The sequence below is a fragment of the Eurosta solidaginis genome, chromosome 3, assembly GCF_040869045.1.
Source record: "Eurosta solidaginis isolate ZX-2024a chromosome 3, ASM4086904v1, whole genome shotgun sequence".
NCBI lineage: Eukaryota > Metazoa > Arthropoda > Insecta > Diptera > Tephritidae > Eurosta > Eurosta solidaginis.
The window spans coordinates 85,566,133-85,592,865 of NC_090321.1; the positions used below are offsets into that span (position 1 = coordinate 85,566,133).

Here is a 26,733-nt window from a genome sequence, read left to right on the forward strand (position 1 = left end):
GTCCCGCTGCAAGGAGCCGCTGGGAGGATGACAATTTGTGGGAGGGACGCAACAAATTAAATGCGGTTACATCGAAGTGACAGTCCTTGGTTTGGGATAAAGATCGCGAGTCACTCCGGTACATAGAACCGACTGCCTTCACTAATCATCTTTTGGTGCTGTCCCTATTCCGAATGATGTCCGGTATGGCGAGCGTACGTTCCGCAAAGTTATCGCTTCAGCTACGGTACCCTTTATTCCGGCCGGCAGAATACCAGAAATCAAAACCTATTTCCCGGCTGAAGCTACAAATTTAGCAAGAGAACGTGACCTAGCTAGAGAACTCGAACCCAGAGATTAGGAATCTCAACTTGGATTTTATTCGGTTGGTAAATGAAGCGAAATGTGCCAAATGAGAGAAGCATCTAAAGAACTGCAACCTCCCTGCGGGGTTGTTGTTGTTGTTGTTGTAGCAGGGCTTCACCCCATCCAATTACAAATTGTCATCAATGTCCTCTAACGGGAGTCCAAGGAAACTAAGAGTTTCAATGGGGACTTACCATATCGCTCATTTACTTCAATAGTGTCATAACTCCAAAAAACACGACTTTTGAGTTAATAACATATAAACCTACCCAATAACATGACCTATGTTGTATAAAAAAATCTTTGTGATCAGTAAACAATTTACCACGTGCTATAAAAATGAAAATGTGCCTTTATATGCGCAACATATGGAAGTTAAAATCTTTGAATGGCTCTCCTGGAAAATTGTTTTTTTGAGTTATGATACTATTGAACTAAATGAGCGATATGTAGGTTGGTGTTAGCGGCGTAGGTCCCACATTACAATTGAAAAGATGGTTGGTGTCATGTGGGTACACATCGCATGCAGGACATACATTACCGGTTGAATACGTTGTTGAATACCCAGAAACCTGGGCATCTCAACAGACATCTGATTGATGAGCCAACACCGCCCAGGGGCTTAAGGAGTCATCTCCGTAAACATTATGAGGAAATACTGCACCTGAGAACACACCCGTATGAAGTCAAAAAAAACACAAGCAGGTCCTCAGTAAGCTCCACAAACAGGCGTCGGACCTTTATGCCAGGAATCGCCCGGTGAATCCTGTACTCAAAGAACTATACCCTAAGCTTGCAGAAGAGGAACGCACACTCCCTAGGGAAACGCGAGTCACTCTGGTTCAACTTCGATCTGGATATTGTAACAGGCTAAACTCTTACCTATCCAGAATCAACCCGACATACAAAATGTATGTCCTGCTTGCAATGTGTCCCCACATTTCACCAACAATCTCTTCAATTGCAATGTGGAACCAACGCCTCTAACACCCCTTTCATTATGGTCCACCCCTGTTGAAACTGCAAGTTTCCTTGGACTCACGTTAGAGGATATTGGTGACAATACCAAATTGATTCAAGGGGTTGTCAGCTAAATGTTTGTTTCTTTAACAGCCTAGGCTCTGGCGCCCCGATTTGCTCATGGACCTAGTGGGTGGGAGGGCGCTATGGCCTAGAAATCGTTCCCGAAATGGGCGGGCTAGCACCTTAATGGTGCTTGTTACCGGAACGTATCGGATATGCATCCGGCAAAGGACCATCAACATCGAGAACGCTTCCCAAAACCGTTGTTGTTGCTGTTGTAGCGAAAAGGTTACTCCCCGAAGGCTTTGGGAGTGTTATCGATGTGATGGTCCTTTGCCGGATACAGATCCGGTACGCTACGGTAACACAGCACCATTAAGGTGCTAGCCCCACCATCTGGTTTGGAATATCGTGCCGTGGTTGACTGGGTCAAGCCTTTGACAGGTCAAGTGTCACTGTGATAGAATTTTTCCTTATTTAGTTCATAATTTATCTGATTGTATTGCCGTTTAGCGCGGTGTTGGTGGCCGATATTGCAGCCGATATCGGGTCTGGTACGATATGTCGAAAATTTAAATGTCGAAAAATAAAATGTAGAAAACCGAAAATCCCGAAAAATAAAAATGTCGAAAAAAAAATCGAAATAATGTAATTAATGATTATTAATTGTAATATACGAATATAAACGCCTCTTCACCTGGGAATCAATAATTCAAAGACGGAAACCATGGTATAAATATTACAAGGTAAAACCGGTGAGAGCCGAAATGACGTTTAAAAAATTTAAAATTCTCACTGCTCTCACATTTTTATTTTTTTATTTTGGTGTTGTTTTCTTAACAAATATAACAAACTGTAATATATTTGGTAATTCTATACGACGGCATGACACTCTTAATACACGTCTAAAAATATCAAAAGGGGTATCAAAAGACGCGTTTTGGATCCAGGATCGCGAATCCGAAAGCGGATGTAAACACTTTTGGGTATGTCAAGAGATATTTGCAAAAGAAATTTTGAAAATTTTCATGTGGTTGTTGTAATTTTGATGATTTTGTGGTGCCCACAAAAAAAATGTGAATATAAGTGTTTTCCGCGGATATAGTTTTGGTCTCCAAAGCGGTGTTGAACGCACCCAATGTAATTTTTATGAGCGCAGCCAAAGGCCGCCAATGCAGAAAGGTGTTCTGCGCAAAAATAGTATGGATCCAACCCTCGGAGCACTCCGGGATAATTTTTCGGGTTTTCGTTAATATCTTTTGAACGATCTAAAATTTTTATTTTCCGACTTCGGATTATTGTTGTCGGGGTCAATACGAGTCTTTTGACACCTCTCTCGGTTTTTTGGACGCGTATTACCGTTGTCATGCTGTCGTATAGAATTACCATATATTTTTGCGTTCTAACAATTATAATAGGATATTTTATCCAAAACCGAATTTTTTATTGGTGGAAATAACCAGAAAATAAGAAATCTCAACGCTCAACCGCAAAAGGAAGAATCAGGCCACGATCCTCTTCTGAGGAATTTTCTTCAACAAATTCTTTAGAAATGTATCAGCGTCGACGCGACGAGAAGAAAAATCCGACTTACCGCCAAGGTGTACGGAAGAGATACATACATATCTACTAATAATAACAATTTGGTGTATATATCTGAGAAGATTAAGGTCTAGCTTTCCATCCAATTCGAAGGCTACTTATCGTGTATTCGTTTTTCTACGAACTGTGTCACCTAAATACATGTTTTGTGCCGACCCAAAAATTTATCTGCTAATTCGGACGAACTTTTGGTGCAAAGGTAATGCCGAGGGACAACTAATACCATTTATAAACATTTTCTTGAATATTTTTGATGGATAGGCCAAAACACTAGCTCTACAGCACGGCGGCAGACTTTGACTGTTCAGCCGGTAGATGCAGCCTCCACGAACTATCATACTCCAACTGGACGATGATGTTTAGCTAAGCTGCGAAGAGCTACAACATTTTTGCTGACGTGGGCAAGTTATGGGAAGATCTCCACTGGGTTCGGAGAAGCAGGTGGGGGAAGACTTTGATCTCTCTTGGTGCCCACTGTTGGCGTCAGTTATCGCGAAACAGGGTTAGCTGGAGTGACTTGTTGCGCAACCAGCATCTCCTAAACGGTTAAGCGCCAATTAAAAAAATTATCTTCCAACCGCTAGGAAAAGGACCAAAACCAACCAAAGAATATCTCCAAGATAATATTTTTCTGCATGAGACATGTGATCTCTTATAAAGTGAAGTTTCAGCATATTTAAGGGTTAAAGACGTATCAACCAAGTGAAGAAGGATGAATGAAAAATCAATAGGGGTGGTCTCCAACATTCGTTCTTCTTTCCCTTTGCAAAAATAGCACGTGTTATAAGGCACCCATTATATTGGTAACTCATTTTTTTGCCATATACATAAAAACCGATTTCAAAACTTTTCGAAATATTTTTTCTCTTATATCATAAGCATTTTAATTTTTTTGGTATTAAAAAAAATGAAAATGTCAAACCAACAATTTTTTTTTTGTGTTTACTTTAGTTTAGCATTTCCACAAAGTTTAAGAGAGTGATGTTACAATTTTTTTAAAAATCAAAAAACCATTATGGCCGCCAAGAAGAGTAAATGGTTTTACCTGGTAATATTTATACCATGCAAGAAACCAATTAGTAACCCTAATGTGATTAAAAACCGGAGGCCGGATATATAATTTTTTTGCAAGAAACCCCTTATTGCATAAGTGACCTTCGGCCAAGTTTAAAAAATAATAGCCCTGGATGGATCCAACGCGGGCTACGCTATCCACAGTGTGTCTGCAGAAAATACATTATTCACCCCTATTGCGAGTGTCGACTGAGAATAGATAATCGACTATTAAGCGATTATCGATTATCACCCCTATTGCGAATGTCGATCGCTCGCTCATTTATCGACTGTGAATACTCTTTTGATCGATTGTCTTTCTACAGCCATTTTGCAGTCGTTGAAGCGTTTAAGTGATAGAAAAAAGTGAAAAAATTTAAAAATGGAAGAAAAAAAGTAAAAAAATTTGAATAAAAGTAAAAAATGTAAACCTAAATAATAAAAAGTGGTTATTTTAATTGCAGGTCAAAAGTTGTAAGCAATAAACGGCAAATCGCAAGACTGGTGCAGCTAATGCAAGAACATCCTGATTTAGGCAAAGGCATGTGTGGGAAAGCCCAGGGAAAATCAAGATGGGAATTGATAGCGGCTGAGCTCAATAGCTTGGGACCACCGATGCGTTCTTGGGAAAAGTGGTTAAAGGTAAACAAATTTGTATATAGCGTCCATAAAGAAAATACTGAACATTCCTTTGTAGGTGTGGACGGACTTGAAAAGTAAAACGAAGAAAAAATGTTCGCAGAACCGAATGGAGTACCAAGCAACTGGTGGAGGCCCAAATAACGTCCATACGTTTTCGGCGATAGAGGAAGCTATTATTAGTTTTTTAAGTATTGACGCCTATATTGATCCCCCTGGCGAAGAAATTGGAATGGGCAATGTGGTGGTCCAATCAAGAGTTGGTGGTAGGTCGACTGAAATTGTTGAAGATGAGCAGGAAAATGAAGTACCTACCTGAAAGAAGCGTATCATGTGAGATCCAGGAAAGAGCTGCACTACAGGAAACTCCAGCAAGAAGGTCGAAAAATATAAGCGAAAAGGAAAAAAGGTTAGCACTGTTGGAGAAGCAGATTGACATTCAAAGTAAACATTTTAAGGCCCTGAAAAGAAATACATTAGGTATTAAGAAAAGTGTTGTAAATATAGAAGGATACACGAGGAGGTTAGTTGCGCTAAATTTTGAGGCTGTAACTTTAAAGCAAGAGAAACTAGAAATTGAAAAAGAAAAGTTTAAACTGCTAAAAGAAGAAATTATTAATAAGAAAAAGCATAGGAGAGATAAAATAAGGGTGAAAGAACAGATTTTGGAGTTGGAGAAGGAGGGAATTACCAAAGCACTAATGTGAATAGTAGTTTTAAGGCAATGTGATATTTTAAATGTAAATAGTAACTTTGAAATAATTTAATTTTTTATGTAGATAGTAGTTTTAAGATACATTTTTTATTCACACCTGAATTTGTGATATTTTTTTTACATGAAGTGATATTTTGATTTATGTTAATAAAAAACATGAATTTTTTTTAGTTAGCCTTAGTTAATTTAAAATAAGTGTACTCTGAATTTAAAATGGACTGAATATGAATTTAAATAAAAATTGTTTGTTATCATCGTAAAACTAGAACTGCATATGTTGTAAAATATTATTTCTAACTGCCCTAGCTTCTTCGTTTGCCACTGAACCACCTTCATATGTTGTGCTATCTTGGAAATCGTCATCGGGTTTTGATAGTCAGATATTTCTTCATCTGATAATTGAACATTATAAAATAAACAAATGTGAAGAGCTGCGCATACGTTTATTATTTGTGTAGCTTTCTTTGGCTCATAGTGGAGCGCACGAGCCCCTAACAAACACCTAAATCGATTTTTAAGGACTCCAATAGTACGTTCCACAATATTCCTTCCTTGGGAATGTTTTCTGTTAAACATACATTCTGCTGGTCCATCTTCTGGGTTTCGGTATGGCGTAAGCATATAAGGTTGTAGGGCGTAACCTGCATCGCCTAAATGTTTACATATTTTACAACCATAAAATTATGAAAATAAGTTAAGCATTAAGGACTCCATACACCTCCTTGCTAACGTTCCTTTTGTCTAATATATTTTTTGTTACACCGCTTTTTACAACACAAATATCTTTCTAATTGTTATATTCAAAACAATGAATATTCTTATTTTCAAGCTCACACTTAAATTTGTACGTATGCAATGCCATTGCATGTAAAAATCTAATGTTCGTATTACCGCCCCAAATTTCTAGTTGAATCACAGATTTTGTTGAAAATGGAATCTATTGGCTGCAGTGCTTTAACATGCAAAGGGATTTGTTAAATCTATACGACAGCAAATTACCCTGGCTGAGTTTAACACAAAATTTTTTTGTGTGTACAACAAGCACATAAAAATGTTCAACTTCTTTTACAAATATCTCTTGACAAAAGCAACATTTTTTATTTTATATTTCGGATTCGCAATACTGGGTCCAAAACACATCTTTTGACACCCCTCAAAATATTTTTGGGCGGGTATTAAGAGCGTCATGCTGTCGTATTCATTTGCTAAGAATTCATATGGAATACTGTGCCTTTGGGTAGACTTCAGAAATCACCACGGACCATTTTCACGTTCACAAATAGGTGTATGGAGTACTTTACATACCTAATATTATATTTCTTTCACCCCTACGGTAGTCATCTTCCAATCGTGGTTTCAATGTGGACATGTTGAAAACGTTTGCATCGTGCGTTGCCCCCGGATACTTGGCATTGACATAGCGGATTCTCATGGCATTATCGCAAACCTATGAAATAACAAAAATTATCAGCTCCACGATATTTTCTTTGTAAAATACTTACTATCATTGCATTCAAACTATAATATCCTTTGCGATTATAGTACAAATGCTGAATGTCCTTTTTTGGAGCAACAATTTTGACATGCGTCCCGTCTATGCAACCTATCACGCCTGGTATTCCACTTTTTCCAAAAAAATAAAGCTTTGCTTGACGCTTTTCCTCCTCAGTATATTGAATTGTCACCCAATTTCTGCAAACGTATTCCTCCAAAGCTGGGAATACTTCAGATAAAACTAGGGATACTGTAGATTGGCCGAATCCTATACTAAAGCCATTGCCTACACTCAGCTGGTATGATCCGTGAGCACAGAAACGTAAAGTTGCTGCAAGCTTTAAAATTGTTGGGATAGATGTCTTTCTAACACCAGGTTGTAGTTTGACATCTAGCAATGCCAGTAAATGCGCAAATGCAGCTTTCGGTAAACGAAAGTTTTTCAAAAATCTGTATAAATGGGAGCTTTAATAAATTTTTAACTTTAAGACAAATTAAATCCAGATAGTTACATGTGATCTTCCATTTCCAAAGGATTCGACGAATCCCTCAGCTTGCGTCTTTCCCTTGCCAGCTCTATTAGCCTTGTATGTGCATCTTCATCTTATTCACTATCACTTAACCACAGCTCAACACAATCCATTTATAGTATTTATTATAAAATATCTAATTTAAATTTATTTTAAAAATGTTTTGTTATTTTGGTTTTATCAAACACGGCAAAAATGTAAACAAATGGTAAACAGCTGATTGCAATTCAGCGAGTTTTCTTCTTTCTCGTCTTCTTACAGCGAGTTATTCACAATGGTACACATTTTTTTCGATCGAGTTACACAATACGAAAATAAAAGACAATCGACTCGGTCGACAAATTTCTATTCTACTGCTGATCGACACTCGCAATAGGGATGATTTTTGCATATATGCTTGTGTTTACAACAAAATCATTGAAAATGCCAAAACACATGAAAATGTGCAAGTTTTCTTCGCAAATGTCTCTTGAAAAGTAAAAAATATACCAAACATGTAGGTTGGGATTTTTCTGTTCTTCGCTTTTTATCACTAATCCATTATCTCCAAATTTTTTTACACCAAAAATTCAAAAACGAAAAGTAGAAATTTTGCTTCAGTCAAAATATTGACCAAATACCACTGATTAGAGCTGCAAAAGTATCGATATAAATATCGAGTACTAGGTTCATGGTGCTATCGATGTTTTTTCTAAATATCGAGTACTGTATTCCCATTTCTTATTCCTTTTTCTAGCGGAAGAATTACCAGCGTCTAAAACTTTCGTAAAACAAATAAAACATGAATAAATAAAATTGCATCCATTATGTCAGATTTGTGTTTATTTTAGATGAATACCTAACAAGTTGGTGGCTCTAAATATTGAAAAATTCTTACAAAAGTTCAATGTGAAAGTACGTTATTTTTTTCATATTATATACACATATGCCACTATTGCAAAAAATGTTATAAAACTAGTGGTAATACGTCCAATTTGTTTCACCATCTAGAACGATCGCATACAACTGCTAATTTAGATTCACATAGCTCTCCAAATAAGATTTGTTTTTATATGAAAAAAAAAACACAAGATCCATCATCACGTAAAAAGGATTGTGACAGCACCCTACTAGGGTGGAGTCACCGCAGACGTTCGACCGTTTCCCATAGTGGATGACAAACGGTGTTGTAACTTTGTATATACCCTCGTTTCGCTGTATAAGCTACCATCGCGGGCAACTTTGCAGAATGTGTTTTATGATAGTTTCGAAGTTATGAAGACAATATTACATATATGTATATATATATATATATATATATATATATATCGGCCTACTCCGGGATTAGTGGGGATGATTGCAGAATTGATTGAAGTTTTTTATGAGAAAAAAAAACGGTGAAATTCGAAAAATCTTGAAAACTGAAAAATTAAAAAAAAACTTTAAAAATTTTTTTGTATTTTTTCCGAAAAGTACATTTAAAAACATTTAAAAAAAAAAGATCCCAAACGGTAAATTTTTGAAAAAGTTATAGCATTTTGAAAATAAAAACGGTGTTTTTTTGAAAACTCATAACTATTTTTGAGTTGGATGAAAAAATTTGAAAAAATTCTGAAAAACGTCTTTCGTAGGCTAGAAAAAGAAGAAAAACTTTCAGCCAATTCTAAAGGGGTCGGGTTCAAAATTGGTCGAAATGGGATGGAATACCCCATATGTACATATTGCATTTACATAAATGGCTGATATATACCTGAGTAATAAAATGGCTGATATATAATTGAGTAAGCGCTTTTCATTATAAAAAAAATTCAATATATATCGCGATATATCGATACCCTCCCTCGTAAATATCGAAAATATCGAGTAAGCCGAATATCGATATTTTGCAGCTCTACCACTGATCCGAAAGGGACCATCTTTCCGGGCTATAAAAGTAACCCAGGGTAAGTCCAACAGCGGCTGCGCTTAAAGTGTATGTATACGATTATTATTTATTTTAACTTCCCAGGTTCAAGAATCATTAAATAAGCGTACAATTATGTTTCGAAATTCGTATATTTGTGGACAAATTCTGTAAATAGCGTTACATTAGTGGACTCATGTATGTAAATAAAAAAGGAACTACAAAAATACCATATACATATGTAATACTTCTATATCACTACTACTGAACTGTGCAGCCTGTCAAACATTACAGTACAGATATACAACGAGAGAAGGAGACAAAACCTCAAGGCTGTCTTTAAATTTTTGTAAAAAAGTGGCTTAGATATATGTATATTTCAACAAGCCGTCTTGCTTCTATCAATATTGTACATTAGGCTATTTCGTTCAAAAAAGGAAAATGAAGGTACAAAAGAAAATAAAATGTTCCATATATCAAGGGCAATTGATGGGTGAAGAAATGCCTTTACTTTCAGCGCACAAAAATAAAGCGGGAGTCATTGGTGCCGTATGTCGATCGCTGTAGTCGTATCCCTAACGTAATCAGCTGTTGATCGTTACGACGCACAGTGGCGCCTTTTGAGTTTTTTCTTTGCAAAAATCATAAGTTTTTAAAAATTTATAAAAGCTAATTATTTGAAGTTTTATTGTGTGAATGTCACAGATACAGGGTGCTTCAAAAAAATTCGTCAAACCCGAAAATTTTTGGAAAAATGCAAAAACAAAATGTTTTTAGTAAAAAATAAAAAAAATAAAATGAGATTTGTCTTATAATGACGTATTTAAGCATTAAATAAGATAAACTAATGATTTTGAAAAGATAGCGTGGCACTTCCCACTTATGATAAAAATTTGTATCTAAAGCGCCAAATACACGACACGAACATTTCCGCGAACATTCCGCAATCTTGTTCGCAGCTTTGGCCATACACCATACGAACTTTTGGCCGAACATTAGTTCTCTTTCAGACAGCGATGAATACGGACAACAATTGTGCTGCAGCAATATTGCTCGCTGTGGCAATTAAGCGTAAAAAAAGAGAGAAGATTCAATAAATTAACTCAGAAATTTTTTATTGTCCATTTTACCTTTCCGTGCACGTCTGTTCCGTTCAGAAATTATTACGATTATGAGCTATTTCGCCATACACGCACGAACAGTTCGCGCAAATGTTCGCCAAAAATTAAAATATTTTAACCGCTTTACCAATTTGTACCAAACTCGATAGACGTAAAAATTTAATACTCGTTTGAAGGCGAAATGCCTAAGCTTTAAAATAAATTTGATAAACTTTAGAGAAATGCAATAACGAAAAGTATATATTTATAAATTACTAAATTAATTAATTCTTTTATTTGAAATAAAAAATTAACTTGTACATAGATATCTTATTTTTCAATAAAGTAACAAAATTGATTAGTAAATCTGTTTTTCATTGTTGTGATAAGAAATGAGAAACTTATTTTATCTTAACATAGTCATCGTCACTGGCACATATATCTAACAAAGCAACAATTTCTGAGCTATACGCATCTGTAAGATCTTTTTGTGTTCTTACATACCTCATAGATGATATGACTGGATCAGAAAAGATAGCTAACATGTTGAAAAGGTCTTCGTTTTGTCTAAGCAATCCTTGCCGGCCGATGGAGACTACGCCACCTGCACCACTTGTAAAAACGCATATCATTTCTCCAGTTGCACTACAATATCTAGAAACACACATGCTGGGATGAACGCTGAGCGCCGTCGCGCCTGGAGGTGCCACAGGTGCAGGCAATCTGCCAAGTCAGAAACGAAGCAAGTGCCTCAAAAATGTAAGGGAACAACATCATCATCATTACCGCCTACTCCTAGTCTTAAGAAGGATAAGGCCGGACAAGGTGCAAACAGCGACGTTGACGTCCATACTGTGCAATCTGATGTCAGCGAACTGAAAGCTGACAGTAAGGAAATAATGCGTCTTATATCAGATCTATCTGCTAAATTTGAAAAATCGCAGGAAAACTTAAGACAGGAATTTGCAAAAACTACATTCCAGTTTGAAAAAACAATAACAGAGTTGAAGAGCCAGGTTGCTGACCTTCGTGAAAAGTGCGATGAACAAACTTTAATAATTTCTAGATTAGAGCATAATGAGAGTGCACAGCAGCAGCAATCACTTATACGTAACGTCGTTATAAGAAATATTGATAAAAGAGACGACGAAAATTGAGCGCAATTGTAGAGCGGATAGCAGCGATTGCCAATGTAAACATTGAGGAGAGTGATATAGACCACGTCTACAGGGAAAAGAGGAAGCTGGGTAATATAGTTGTTCAGTTTTGCCGTACAACAAAGAAAAGGGAATTCATAAAGAAAACGAAGGGTAAAAAGCTGAGTGCAGGTGCTGTACTAGGCAATGGCAATGGAGCTGGTAAATATGTGCATGTGAATGATCAACTCACTGCATACAATCGTTACCTATTGTGGGCCGCCAAAAATAAGGCAAAGGCGTGCGGCTGGAAATTCGTTTGTGTTAAGGAGGGCAAGGTGCTAGCCAAAAAGGGGGAAAACAATGATTTTATATATATTTATTCCGAATCAGACATCGATCTCATAAATTAGTATTAAGTACTTTTTACGCCCATTTCTCACTTCTTGTTATATATCGAAACTTTTTACTTTCCATACTTTTCTCTATTAATGAACACTATAACCTATAACAAATATACAAGCTTTAGAGACATCAATGCGATAATTATAAAAAACTTTACCATAAACTGCGTCTTCCTAAATAAACGTTCGCTAAAAACAAATTTTAACAGCTTTATAACAGAAATAGATCCAATCATAAATAATATTGATATAATAATCTTAGTTGAAACCAATATAGTAGAAGGAGAACAAAATCTATTTTCTATCGCTGGCTTTGTCGCAGAGGTCGTCAACAGAGAACGAAGTAAAGGAAGTGGTGTAGTTGTATTTATTAGAGATCGCCTGTCCTATAAATATACCCCTTCGAAAACTATTTCTTACGAAACCATAGTAATTGATATCATACCTAACAACAACACTGAACTCAAATGCAAACTATACGCCATATACCGACCCCCGCTCAATAGCACCCGTGAGTTTGTCAGAGAGCTAGAGAGCACACTGAAGAATGCGGATGATGAAGAATGCGCAATAGTTATTGGTGACATAAACATCAATATATTTGATACCAACAATAGGCAAGCTATGCTTTACCTAGGCATGTTATCTTCGTATGGATTTGAAAATGTTATTAAAGATTATACAAGAGTAGATGTGAAGAGAAAAAGCGCCACATGCATTTACCACATTTTTAACAAAAGCAAAGATGCAAAATTACACTCCGCAATAATAGAGACCAATATTTCTGACCATTACTCCCTTTTACTTGGTGTCTCTTTTGGTGAACGCGATAGAGTTAGTAAAAGCACAAGTAGGTTCTCCTTATCATTAAGTGACAAAAAAGTCGCTGATCAACTGCGTGAGGTTAATTGGAACGAAGTACTAGAATGTACAAACGTTAGCACTATGTATGAAAAGATACTTTCTACCTTTGGATGTATCTATGAGAACGCTTTGGTCAAACATACAAAAGAACCTCGAAAAGCAAATGATTGGCTAACGAGCGAAATTATACGTCTGTGTAAGAAGCGGGATAGTCTGTACAAAAAATGGAAGGCTAACCCATATGATAGGAACATAGAAATGCGATAAAAAAAATTTAGAAATCACGTAAATAAAACAATTAATAAAAGAAAAAACGAATACTATCGAGAAAAATTCGCAGCCTGTAGATATGATATCCGTAAAACATGGCAGGTGATTAATGAATTAATAGGAAGAAAACCCATTAACACTGACGAAATGTTGTCTAGGAATTTTATAGGTGGGGATTTCAAAAGTATCTGTGATACCTTTGTTATAACTTTTGATAACGAATTAAATTTATTTAGACGAAGTAAGCGAGGAGGAAGTCCTGGATATCATACAAAAATTAGATGGCAAAAAAGGACCCGGTATAGACGGTATAAGACCAAAGGACGTTAAGAACAACGCAATTTTAATGAGTCAAATCTTAGCTAAATTTGTAAACCTCAGTCTAAGTCAAAGCGAAATCCCTGAAGCATTAAAAGTTTCAGTAATAAAGCCTATACATAAATCGGGTATAAAAACCGACCCTGTAAATTATAGACCAATATCAATACTGCCCGTAATTGAGAAAATAATGGAGGAAGTATTGGTACGAAGATTGAGAAATTTTATTAATAAATATAATATATTAAGCGAAAACCAATATGGATTCCAGAAAGCGAAAAATATTAATCAGCTGTTAGGACATTTTTCTAATAAGGTGACTGAAAGTCTAGGTAGAAACCATTCATTGCCTAGCACTATTTATAGATTTTAGCAAAGCGTTTGACACCTTATCCCACTCGAATCTCCTCAGTGCATTGTATAATTCAGGGGTGCGAGGGGAAACCCTTAGATGGATTGAAAATTATCTTTCAATGCGGAAATACACAGTAAAAATACATGACACTTATAGCGAGAGACTAACAATTGAATGCGGAGTTCCCCAAGGTTCAAAGCTAGGCCCGCTTTTATACATTATATACACTAACAGCATGCTTCAACTGCTAAAGAATTGTGAAGTGTTTGCCAACGCTGATAATACATCTGTATTAGTTCCCCACATAGACCTTAACCAAGCAATAAAAGTCATGCAGAGAAAGCTTAACGTAATTACCAAGTGGTCCCATGACAATGGTTTGAGAATAAACGCATCTAAAACTAAAATTATGCATATGAGACCTCCGCATATTCCATCCTCAGAGATAAATATCCTGTTTCATAGCTTCAATTGCATACATAATAACACCGCAGCGTGTAACTGTGCCGAGGTTCTTGAAAGAGTGAACACATACAAATATCTGGGTGTGCATCTGGACGACCACTTCAAATGGAGTACGCATATCAACCATCTGCAAAAAAAGCTTAGGTCGACATCATACTTTCTGAAACATCTTAGTTTTTGCAGCTCGTATGATGTATTAAAACAAGCCTATTTGGCACTGCCAGAGTCGTACTTGAGACATGGAATTACCGCGTGGGATTCATCCACATATTGCAACTATTTACAAGATAGTCAGAACCAGATCCTTAAAATTCTAGGCAGAAAGAAAAAGATACCTGATTCGACAATATCCCTCAACAAAGAGCTCGGTATACTAAATGTAAAATCTATATATACAGTTACAGTTCTAAATGAATTTTACGATGAAGGTAAGTGGCGAATACCCATTGATCATCACATTGGTACCCGTAAGCGTAACGAAAACAGGTTGAGAATCCCAAAATTCTCGAACAACTACACAAAAAGAACTCTTACCGTACAATTCCCTACAATTTTAAATAACCTTCCGGTCAATCTCACTAACTTGCCTAATACTCCTGCCAGGAAGTCAGTTTTGGTAAAGTTTATTAAGAGCATAATATAATGATTGTCCAAGCACATACATAAATTCTGTATCTTTCTTCCCAATCTTTCCCTTCTTCCTACACTACCAACTCTTATATATTCTTCCTTTAACTAATGTCTAGACATATCTATAGAATTTGTGAATTTAGTCTTAAGACTCAATGTATTAATTTTAAGATTTTTTATATCTGAATAACCGCAGATAAGCGCCAAGCTTCGCGGGAACTGTTTCCATTGTAAACGAATTGTAAAAAATTGATTTTAAATAAATACAATACAATACAATACTCGTGAGTCTTTGCAGGTGTTCATACATCTATATCTTTTGTAGTCTTTCTTCTTAGATTCTTGAGCTTCTTCAGACAATTCTCCTAATGGTAAGCACTGATACTCTTTTAAATCTTTTCCATGTGCTAAAATTTTATGTACCGTTGGTGTAAGTTTCTTCTCAGGATACTTTGGATGCAGCATCTCTGTAGTTTTAGATGCACATTCTCCAAATTTGGGTCCATTAACTGGTTCATGGCAGTTTAAAATATTTAAAATTACTCCCAATCTTTTCACAATATCTCTATCAACTCCTGTTATGCGAGCAGTCACTTCATCGTTTTCGAAAAATCTTCGTGAGGAGTTACCATCATTTGTATTTCCGTATCCATACTTTGGACAACTCTAAGGCCAATCTCTTTATAGAATGCATCCTGAATTATTTTTTTCTCCTGTATTGTTTCTCCCAGGCATGCTTAACCAAAGAACCGATATCATTTCGTTACGATAATTAACGTTAATAAACGAAACAAAGTCATTTCGTTTCGTTTATTAACGTTCAGAACGTCAAATTAACGAAATGATTTTGTCTCATTTTCTGCCATATCAAAACGAAATCAAATCCATTGTAAATTTTACCAAGTAGCGCAACTAACAGCTGATCGGTGAAAATTCGCACATTCACACGCGCAGTTCTCGACTCAATTTCAAAAACAAACTTTAGATTATTTAACTCAATTTTTAAAGTGAGATAATCCCTACGAATTTATGTATATAGAATATATAAGGCGTTTTTGTTGTTATTAAAACAATAGTTTTACTTATATTAAAGCTTTTAACATTTTTTTTTTATCTTTGAAAAAACTCCGAACACCATTCCTTCATTATATGACATTCGACTGCCTAGTCCACTGCCTTCCACTCTATTCGCAACATAACCTCTATTTAGGCTGCCAAACTATATAGTAAACAATGATCAAATCGTTTATGTTGATTATTAATTTCAAACTATGCTGGCAAAGCTGACTGATGGCAGAGTCATTAAAGGTGAGAGCATTAGCCAAGCTAATTGCAATTTTTCTCATGAATTTTGACAGTACGAACATTTCTCAGAGTATTTTTTACTCAGTTGAGCAGAGCTCACAGAGTATATTAACTTTGATTGGATAACGGTTGGTTGTACAGGTATAAAGGAATCGAGATAGATATAGACTTCCATATATCAAAATCATCAGTATCGAAAAAAAATTCGATTGAGCCATGTCTGTCCGTCCATCCGTCCGTTAACACGATAACTTGAGTAAATTTTCAGATATCTTGATGAAATTTGGTATGTAGGTCCCTGGGCACTCATCTCAGATCGCTATTTAAAATGAACGATATCGGGCTATAACCACGCCCACTTTTTCGATATCGAAAAATCGAAAAAGTGCGATAATTCATTACCAACTACGGACAAAGCGATGAAACTTGGTAGGTGAGTTGAACTTATGACGCAGAATAGAAAATTAGTAAAATTTTGGACAATGGGCGTGGCACCGCCCACTTTTAAAAGAATGTAATTTAGAAGTTTTGCAAGCTGTAATCTAGCAGTCGTTGAAGATATCTTGATGAAATTTGGAAGGAACGTTACTCTTATTACTATATGTATGCTTAATGAAAATTAGCCAAATCGGAGAACGACCACGCCCACTTTTTAAAAATTTTTTTTTAAAGTCAAATTTTAAAAGAAAAGTTAATATCTTTACAGTATATAAGTAAATTATGTCAACATTCAAGCCCAGCAGTAAAATACAAAAATAAAAGAAAATTTCAAAATGGGCGTGGCTCCGCCCTTTTTAATTTAATTTGTCTAGGATACTTTTAATGCCATAAGTCGAACAAAAATTTACCAATCCTTGTGAAATTCTAGGACAATAACTGTTTTCTGTGAAAAAGGGCGAAATCGGCTGAAGCCACGCCCAGTTTTTATACACAGTCGACCGTCTGTCCTTCCGCTCGGCCTTTAACAGATAACTTGAGCAAAAATCGATATATCTTTACTAAACTCAGTTCACGTACTTATCTGAACTCACTTTGTATTGGTGTAAAAAATGGCCGAAATCCGACTATGAGCACGCCCACTTTCTCGATATCGAAAATTACGAAAAATTAAAAAAATGCCATAATTATATACCAAATACGAAAAAAAGGGATGAAACATGGTAATTGGATTGGTCTATTGACGCAAAATATAACTTTAGAATAAAACTTTGTAAAATGGGTGTGACACCTACCATATTAAGTAGAAGAAAATGAAAAAGTTCTGCAGGGCGAAATCAAAAGCACCATCACTCTCTTTTAAAACCCTCATTAATACCTTTAATTTGATACCCATATCGTACAAACACATTACAGAGTCACCCCTCGTCCACTTTTATGGCGATATCTCGAAAAGGCGTCCACCTATCAAACTAACGCCCACTCCCTTTTAAAATACTCATTAGCACCTTTCGTTTGATACCCATATCGTACAAACAAATTCTAGAGGCACCCCTGGTCCACCTTTAAGGTGATATATCGAAAAGGCGTCCACCTATAGAACTAAGGCACACCCCCTTTAAAATACTCATTAGCACCTTTCATTTGATACCCATATCGTACAAAAAAAATCTAGAGTCACCCCTGGTCCACCTTTATGGCGATATCTCGAAAAGGTGCCCACCTATAGATCTAAGGCCCAGTCCCTTTTAAAATACTCATTAAAACCTTTCATCATTTGATACCCATATCGTACAAACAAATTCTAGAGTCACCCCTGGTCCGCCTTTATGGCGATATCTCGAAAAGGCATCCACCTATAGAACTAAGGCCCACGCCCTTTTAAAATACTCATTAACACCTTTCATTTGATACCCATATCGTACAAACAAATTCTAGAGTCACCCCTGGTCCACCTTTATGGGGATATCTCGAAACGGCATCCATCTATAGAACTAAGGCCCACGCCCTTTTAAAATACTCAATAACACCTTTCATTTGATACCCATATCGTACAAATAAATTCTAGAGTCACCCCTGGTCCACCTTTATGGCGATATCTCGAAAAGGTGCCCACCTATAGAACTAAGGCCCACTCCCTTTATATGCTTCCCAAGGCTTACAGACACCTTGCCTTTCTTCGTAGATATGCAAAAGACTTTAAGGATCCTTATACAAGGAAGGCTCTTTATACCTCTCTCGTTCGTTCAAAACTAGAATACGCCTCAATTGTTTGGAATCCTATCTATAGCTGCTATGCTGCCAGAATTGAAAGGGTTCAAAGAAATTTACTCGTTTTTGTCTATTTTCACTCAAATTTGACGACCGAATTCCATCCTATCACTCGCGCTGCTTACTCATAAATCTCCAACCTCTCGAATCCAGAAGGATAGAAGATCTGCTAATGTTCGTCTATGATCTAATAGTTGGCTCTCTTGATTGCCCAGTTCTCTTAGCGAAGGTGTCATTTAATGTACCTAATCGGAGTCTTCGAACATTTTTTCCATTTTACATGAGTGCTTGCAGGGCTAATTATTGTAATTTTGACCCAATTTTTCGAGCACTAAATGAATTTAATAGAATCTCAAGGAGGTTTTTTATTGACTTTTCATTGTCGAGAAGCATCTTCAAGTCAACTTTGCAAGAGTTCCTATAATCTTTACTTGCATTATCTTTTTATCTTTTGTTTTCGCTAGTCATGTTACTTACGTTATTCGTTGTGGTTTTCAGTTGATTATTTGTTTAAGTATTTATTTGCTTTTGTATTCTAGTCTGTAAGATTGTTTAATCATAGACTGAATAAATTATACATACATACATACAAATACTCATTAACACCTTTCATCATTTGATACTCATATCGTACAAACAAATTCTAGAGTCACCCCTGGTCCACCCTTATGGCGATATCTCGAAAAGGCATCCACATATAGAACTAAGGCCCACGCCCTTTTGAAATACTCATTAACACCTTTCATTTGATACCCATATCGTACAAAAAATTCTAGAGTCACCCCCGGTCCACCTTTATGGCGATATCTCGAAAAGGCGTCCACCCATAGAACTAAGGCCCACTCCGTTTTAAAATACTCGGTAACACCTTTCGTTTGATACCCATATTGTACAAACGCATTCTAGAGTCACCCCTGGTCCACGTTTATGTCGATATGTCGAAAAGGCGTCCACTTATAGAACTAAGGCCCACTCCCTTCTAAATACTCATTAACACCTTTCATTTGATACCCATATACATACAAAAAAATTCTAGAGTCACCCCTGGTCCACCTTTATGGCGATATCTCGAAAAGGCGCCCACCTATAGAACTAAGGGCCACTCCCTTTTAAAATACTCATTAACACCTTTCATCATTTGATACCCATATCGTACAAACAAATTCTAGAGTCACCCCTGGTCCACCTTTATGGCGATATCTGGAAAAGGCATCCACCTATAGAACTAAGGCCCACGCCCTTTTAAAATACTCATTAACACCTTTCATTTGATACCCATATCGTACAAACAAATTCTAGAGTCACCCCTGGTCCACCTTTATGGCGATATCTCGAAAAAGCGTCCACCTATAGAACTAAGGCCCACGCCCTTTTAAAATACTCATTACCACCTTTCATTTGATACCCATATTGTACAAACGCATTCTAGAGTCACCCCAGGTCCACGTTTATGGCGATATCCCGAAAAGGCGTCCACCCATAGAACTAAGGCCCACTCCCTTTTAAAATACTCATTAACACCTTTTCTTTGATACCCATATAGTACAAACAAATTCTAGAGTTACCCCTGGTCCACCTTTATGGCGATATCTCGAAAAGGCACCCACCTATAGAATTAAGGCCCACTTCCTTTTAAAATACTCAGTAACACCTTTCATTTGATACCCATATCGTATAAACAAATTCTAGAGTCACCCCTGGTCCACCTTTATGGCGATATCGGGAAAAGGTGTCCACCCATAGAACTAAGGCCCACTCTCTTTTAAAATACTCATTAACACCTTTCGTTTGATACCCATATCGTACAAACAAATTCTAGAGTCACCCCTGGTCCACCTTTATGGCGATGTCCCTAAATGGCGTCCACCTATAGAACTATGGCCCACTCCCTCTTAAAATACTCTTTAATACCTTCCATTTGACACACATGTCATACAAACACATTCCTGGGTTACCCTAGGTTCATTTTAGTACAAGGTGATTTTCCCTTATTTTGTCTCCATAGCTCTCAACTGAGTATGTAATGTTCGGTTACACCCGAACTTAGCCTTCCTTACTTGTTGACATTACCACCAACGAGGAGTTTGTGTGTATGTCCGCTCGCTGTTACCACCTTACGGCTTCACCATGGCTATAGCATTGCCAGCACAATTCCAACATAAAGTACGACGTTTTTGTTAACGTTTTTAACGTTAACGAAAGCTTTTCTTACTTACTTACTTAATTGGCGCTTAACCGTCTAAACGGTTATGGCCGTCCAACAAGGCACGCCAGTCGCTCCTTCGCTCCGCTAACCGGCGCCAATTGGTCACACCAAGGGAGTTTAAATCGTTTTCCACCTGGTCCTTCCAACGGAGTGGGGGCCGCCCTCTACCTCTGCTTCCATAGGCGGGTTCCGATAGAAACACTTTCTTGGCCGGAGCATCATCTTTCATTCGCATAACATGGCCTAGCCAGCGCAGCCGCTGCGTTTTAATTCGCTGGACTATGTTGATGTCTGCGTATAGCTCGTACAGCTCATCATTAAATCTTCTTCGGTACTCGCCATCGCCAACGCGTAGAGGTCCATAAATCTTTCGAAGAACTTTTCTCTCGAACACTCCCAAAGCCGCTTCATCTGCTGTTGTCATGGTCCATGCTTCTGCCCCATATAGCAGGACGGGTACGATAAGTGACTTGTAGAGTATGATTTTCGTTCGCCGAGAGAAAGCTTTTCGTTTCGGTTAAAAACGAGATAAAATTTATCTTTATAATTTCTTTATCGATAATATTTCGAAGTGTTTCAACGGAAACGGTGGAAATTTTTTCATAAACGATTAGCTTAACGCCTCCCTGGTTTCTCCTTACATGTTGTATTGTCGTCGAAAACTTCTCCTTGTTGTGGTAGTGTATAAGCCAGCTTCAAAACAAATTCCATACATCTTATTCTAGCATGCAAAGGAGATATTCCATACTCATAATTTAGTTCGTCAGTTATTGAATCATCAAGATTTTCAAAGTCCTTTTGGCTCTTCTTACAAATTGGACATTTCATTTTAGATGTCGTATTTGTTATTAAGTTCAAAACGTTTCCATCGACCATTGTTAGAAGAAAATAATGCTTTATTGTAATGACATTCCCCTCTTCAATTTCAATTATTGTTGGTTCTAATTTGGCAATTTGATTTTTTGTATCACTCACTGTAACTTTTATGAGTTCCGAAGACTCCTTCTCGTATTTAAATAATATCGGGCGGCACAATATAGTTGATGACGGACGTGGATTTTTCCAATATTCTGAAGCTTCATCTTTTAGTCGTAATGGAACAATAGAATCCATAAACATATTACTATCTGTAATTGTTTCATCGTCTACATTTATTCTTTGTTTATATGCGCTTTGTCCTGATGATCCATCACAGCCCCACTTAGTTATCAATACTAGCTCCTTTGGCAGTGATTTCAACTTTTCTTCAGTAAAACTTTGAAGGAGTCGTGTAGGTTTTGTAGCTCAATGTTAGCTGATACTTCGGTTATTTTGGGACTTAGAGGAGCTGCTTCTTTCTTGGCTTGAGTAATTTTTTTGTGTGCAGTTAAAATATCGGCATTACGTTGCAATAATGTATTACGCAATATAATATATTTTTTCTTCGTTAAACCGAGATCTATAAACAGCGCCAAAGGGAGTGTATTTCCTAGGTAGCGCATTTGGTGGTGTGGGAATGCTGTTTTTGATCCTCATCAGTCGCACTGGGCTTGCTACCGCAACTGCTTCTGTTATATGGGACTTCACGTTTTCTTCGTCTTTTTTATATTTAATAGCCAGTGCTTCTGAAAGATGAGTCGTGGTCATAGCTTTTGTGGTATCAGACAGCATCCTTTTCCTTGTGTAGGTAGAACACTCTTCTATGGATTTTTTTGGTCTCCCTCTAGTTGGATTGGTTGACGTGCTACGCGTTTCTTCGTCCAAAAAAGTTTTGTCACCTAGCCACTTTTCATGCTTACTTAGAAATTTTGAATTGTTACGATAGACGTCCTTCCATTTTCTTTCTATCATAATGTATTGTAAACCAATTTTTTCTTCCAGGCCTTCCTTTTCTTTAATGCTTGTTTCACTCGCTAATGCTCTCATAATAGCCTCAACGAAGTCCCGTCTTGAATTTGTAGATTTAAACACCGCAAATAGTTTCGAGTTTTCTAGATACATATTAGAATTGGCTTCGAGTGAATCTGACTAAATATTAAACTGTGAACTATATTTAAAAATACTATTCACTTTATTTAAGCAAACAGAATACTTAGTTCCTTAATCTCCAAAAGACGAATGACAATGTGCATTTTATGATGGATATATTTATATACCTACTCAAATTATTAAAATTAATTTCAGGTATACAATTCGTAACTAAAACAAGTAAGGAAGGCTAAGTTCGGGTGTAACCGAACATTACATACTCAGTTGAGAGCTATGGAGACAAAATAAGGGAAATCACCATGTAGGAAAATGGACCTAGGGTAACCCTGGAATGTGGTTGTATTTTAAGAGAGAGTAGGCCATAGTTCTATTGATGGACGCCATTTAGGGATATCGCCATAAAGGTGGACCAGGGCTGACTCTAGAATTTGTTTGTACGATATGGGTATCAAATGAAAGGTGTTACTGAGCATTTTAAGAGGGAGTGGGCCTTAGGTCTATCGGTGGACGCCTTTTCGAGATATCGCCATTAAGGTGGACTAGGGGTGACTCTAGAATGTGTTTGTACGATATGGGTATCAAATGAAAGGTGGTAATGATTATTTTAAAAGGGAATGGGCTTTAGTTCTATAGGTGAACGCCTTTTCGAGAAATCGCCATAAAGGTGGACCAGGGGTAACTCTAGAATATGTTTGTACGATATGGGTATCGAATGAAAGCTGTTAATGAGTATTTTGAAAAGGGGTGATCCTTAGTTCCATAGGTCGACGCCGTTTCGAGATATCGCCATATCAAACGAAAGGTGTTACTGAGCATTTTAAGAGGGAGTGGGCATGACGTCTATAGGTGGACGCCTTTTCGAGATATCGTCATTAGGGTGGGCAGGGGTGACTCTAGAATGTGTTTGTACGATATGGGTATCAAACGAAAGGTGTTACTGAGCATTTTAAGAGGGAGTGGGCATTAGGTCTATAGGTGGACGCCTTTTCGAGAAATCGCCATTAGGGTGGGCCAGGGGTGACTCTAGAATGTTTGTACGATATGGGTATCAAACGAAAGGTGTTACTGAGCATTTTAAGAGGGAGTGGGCATTAGGTCTATAGGTGGACGCCTTTTCGAGATATCGCCATTAGGGTGGGCCAGAGGTGACTCTAGAATGTGTTTGTACGATATGGGTATCAAATGAAAGGTGGTAATGAGTATTTTAAAAGGGAGTAATCCTTAGTTCAATAGGTGGACGCCTTTTCGAGATATCGCCATAAAGGTGGACCAAGGGTGACTCTAGAATGTTTGTACGATATGGGTATCAAACGAAAGGTGTTACTGAGCATTTCAAGAGAGAGTGGGCATTAGGTCTATAGGTGGACGCCTTTTCGAGATATCGCCATTAGGGTGGGCCAGGGGTGACTCTAGAATGTTTGTACGATATGGGTATGAAACGAAAGGTGTTACTGAGCATTTTAAGAGGGAGTGGACATTAGGTCTATAGGTGGACGCCTTTTCGAGATATCGCCATTAGGGTGGGCCAGGGGTGACTCTAGAATGTTTGTACGATATGGGTATCAAACGAAAGGTGTTTCTGAGCATTTTAAGAGGGAGTGGACATTAGGTCTATAGGTGGACGCCTTTTCGAGATACCACCATTAGGGTGGGCCAGGGGTGACTCTAGAATGTTTGTACGATATGGGTATCAAACGAAAGGTGTTACTGAGCATTTTAATAGGGAGTGGGCATTAGGTCTATAGGTGGACGCCTTTTCGAGATATCGCTATTAGGGTGGGCCAGGGGTGACTCTAGAATGTTTGTACGATATGGGTATCAAACGAAAGGTGTTACTGAGCATTTTAATAGGGAGTGGGCATTAGGTCTATAGGTGGACGCCTATTCGAGATATCGCCATTAGGGTGGGCCAGGGGTGACTCTAGAATGTGTTTGTACGATATGGATATCCAATTAAAGGTATTAATGAGGGGTTTAAAAGCGAGTGGCCCTTAGATGTATATGTGAAGGCGTTCTCGGAATATCGACCAAAATGTGGACCAGGTGATCCAGAAAATCATCTGTCGGGTACTGCTAATTTATTTATATATGGAATACCACTAACAGTATTCCTGCCAAGATTCCAAGGGCTGTTGATTTCGCCTTGTAGAACTTTTTCATTTTCTTCTACTTAATATGGTAGGTGTCACACCCATTTTACAAAGTTTTTTCCAAAGTTATATTTTGCGTCAATAAACCAATCCAGTTACAATGTTTCATCCCTTTTTTCGTATTTGGTATAGAATTATGGCATTTTTTTATTTTTCGTAATTTTCGATATCGATAAAGTGGGCGTGGTTATGGTCGGATTTCGGCCATTTTTTATATCGAGATAAAGTGAGTTCAGATAAGTACGTGTGCTAAGTTTAGTAAAGATATATCGATTTTTGCTCAAGTTATTGTGTTAACGGCCGAGCGGAAGGACAGATGGTGGACTGTGTATAAAAACTGGCCGTGGCTTCAACCGATTTCGCCCTTTTTCACAGAAAACAGTTATCGTCCTAGGAGCCAAGCCTCTACCAAATTTCACAAGGATTGGTTAATTTTTGTTCGACTTATGGCATTAAAAGCATCCTAGACAAATTAAATGAAAAAGGGCGGAGCCACGCCCATTTTGAAATTTTCTTTTATTTTTGTAATTTGTTGCACCACATCATTACTGGAGTTGAATGTTGGCATAATTTACTTATATGCTGTAAAGATATTAACTCTTCTTTTAAAATTTTAATTTAAAAAAATTTTTTTTTAAAAAGTGGGCGTGGTCGTTCTCCGATTTTGCTAATTTTTATTAAGCAGACATAAAGTAATAAGGGTAATGTTCCTGCCAAATTCCATCATGATATCTTTAACGACTGCCAGATTACAGCTTGCAAAACTTCTAAATTACCTTCATTTAAAAGTGGGCGGTGCCACGCCCAATGGCCAAAATTATACTAGTTTTCTATTTTGCGTCATAAGCTCAACTCACCTACCAAGTTTCATCGCTTAATGCGTTTTTGGTAATGAATTATCGCACTTTTTTGATTTTTCGAAATTTTCGATATCGAAAAATTGGGCGTGGTTATTGTCCGATATCGTTCATTTTAAATAGCGATCTGAGATGAGTGCCCAGGAACATATATACCAAATTTCATGAAGATACCTCAAAATTTACTCAAGTTATCGTGTTAACGGGCAGACGGACGGACGGACGGACGACTGTGTATAAAAACTGGGCGTGGCATCAACCGATTTCGCCTATTTTCACAGAAAACAGTTAACGTCGTAAAATCTACTCCCCTACCAAATTTCAAAAGGATCGGTTAATTTTTGTTCGACTTATGGCGTTAAAAGTATCCTAGACAAATTAAATGAAAAAGGGCGGAGCCACGCCCATTTTGAAATTTTCTTTTATTTTTGTATTTTGTTGCACCAAATCATTACTGGAGTTGAAGGTTGACAGAATTTACTTATATACTGTAAAGATATTAAATTTTTTGTAAAAATTTTACTTTAAAAAAAATTTTTTTTTAAAAGTGGGAGTGGTCCTTCCCCGATTTTACTAATTTTTATTAAGCGTATATATAGTAATAGTAGTAACGTTCCTGACAAATTTCATCATGATATCTTCAACGACTGCCAAATTACACCTTGCAGAAGTTTTAAATTACCTTCTTTTAAAAGTGGGCGGTGCTACGCCCATTGCCCAAAATTTTACTAATTTTCTATTCTGCGTCATAAGTTCAACTCATCTACCAAGTTTCGTCGCTTTATCGGTCTTTTGTAATGAATTATCGCACTTTTTCGGTTTTTCGAAATTTTCGATATCGAAAAAGTGGGCGTGGTTATAGTCCGATATCGTTCATTTTAAATAGCGATCTGAGATGAGTGCTCAGGAACCTACATACCAAATTTCATCAAGATACCTCAAAATTTACTCAAGTTATCGTGTTAACGGACGGACGGACGGACGGACGGACGGACATGGCTCAATAAAATTTTTTTTCGATCCTGATTATTTTGATATATGGAAGTCTATATCTATCTCGATTCCTTTATATATGTACAACCAACCGTTATCCAATCAAACTTAATATACTCTGTGAGCTCTGCTCAACTGAGTATAAAAACGTATGTTGTTAACAAGTTCCAATAACAAAAACGACCTTACGGCCGTACTGAATTATATATGTATACCTGCTC

The 26,733-nt window shown here is 37.1% G+C and overlaps 2 protein-coding genes and 1 long non-coding RNA gene across 5 annotated transcripts in view; 1 reads left to right on the top strand and 2 right to left on the bottom strand.

The window, feature by feature from the left end:
• Nucleotides 1–26,733, bottom strand: part of AGO1 (protein argonaute-2) — a 292,733-nt gene that overhangs the window by 172,084 nt on the left and 93,916 nt on the right. The window lies entirely within an intron of this gene.
• Nucleotides 2,731–5,639, top strand: LOC137246506 (uncharacterized). Of its 2 annotated transcripts, XR_010951526.1 has the most exons (3): nt 2,773–4,419; nt 4,488–4,665; nt 4,721–5,639. It is a non-coding gene; the product is annotated as an uncharacterized lncRNA (long non-coding RNA). The 2 variants fall into 2 exon arrangements; XR_010951525.1 differs by having other exon boundaries at nt 2,731–4,665.
• LOC137246505 (putative nuclease HARBI1) lies at nt 5,458–8,440 on the bottom strand. Its single transcript, XM_067777609.1, has 4 exons — nt 7,384–8,440; nt 6,880–7,321; nt 6,683–6,824; nt 5,458–6,027 (listed from the first exon to the last, which is right to left on the bottom strand). The coding sequence occupies exons 1-4, from the start codon at nt 7,395–7,397 to the stop codon at nt 5,564–5,566; spliced, it is 1,062 nt and encodes a 353-aa protein (XP_067633710.1). The 5' UTR covers nt 7,398–8,440; the 3' UTR covers nt 5,458–5,563.

Excerpts from the sequence above, each read along its gene's own strand:
- LOC137246505 (XM_067777609.1), bottom strand. Across the intron at positions 6,825-6,879 it reads ATAGTTTGAATGCAATGATA|GTTTGCGATAATGCCATGAG; the intron begins GTAAGTATTTTA and ends GTTATTTCATAG. Across the intron at positions 6,028-6,682 it reads TGAAAGAAATATAATATTAG|GCGATGCAGGTTACGCCCTA; the intron begins GTATGTAAAGTA and ends GTAAACATTTAG.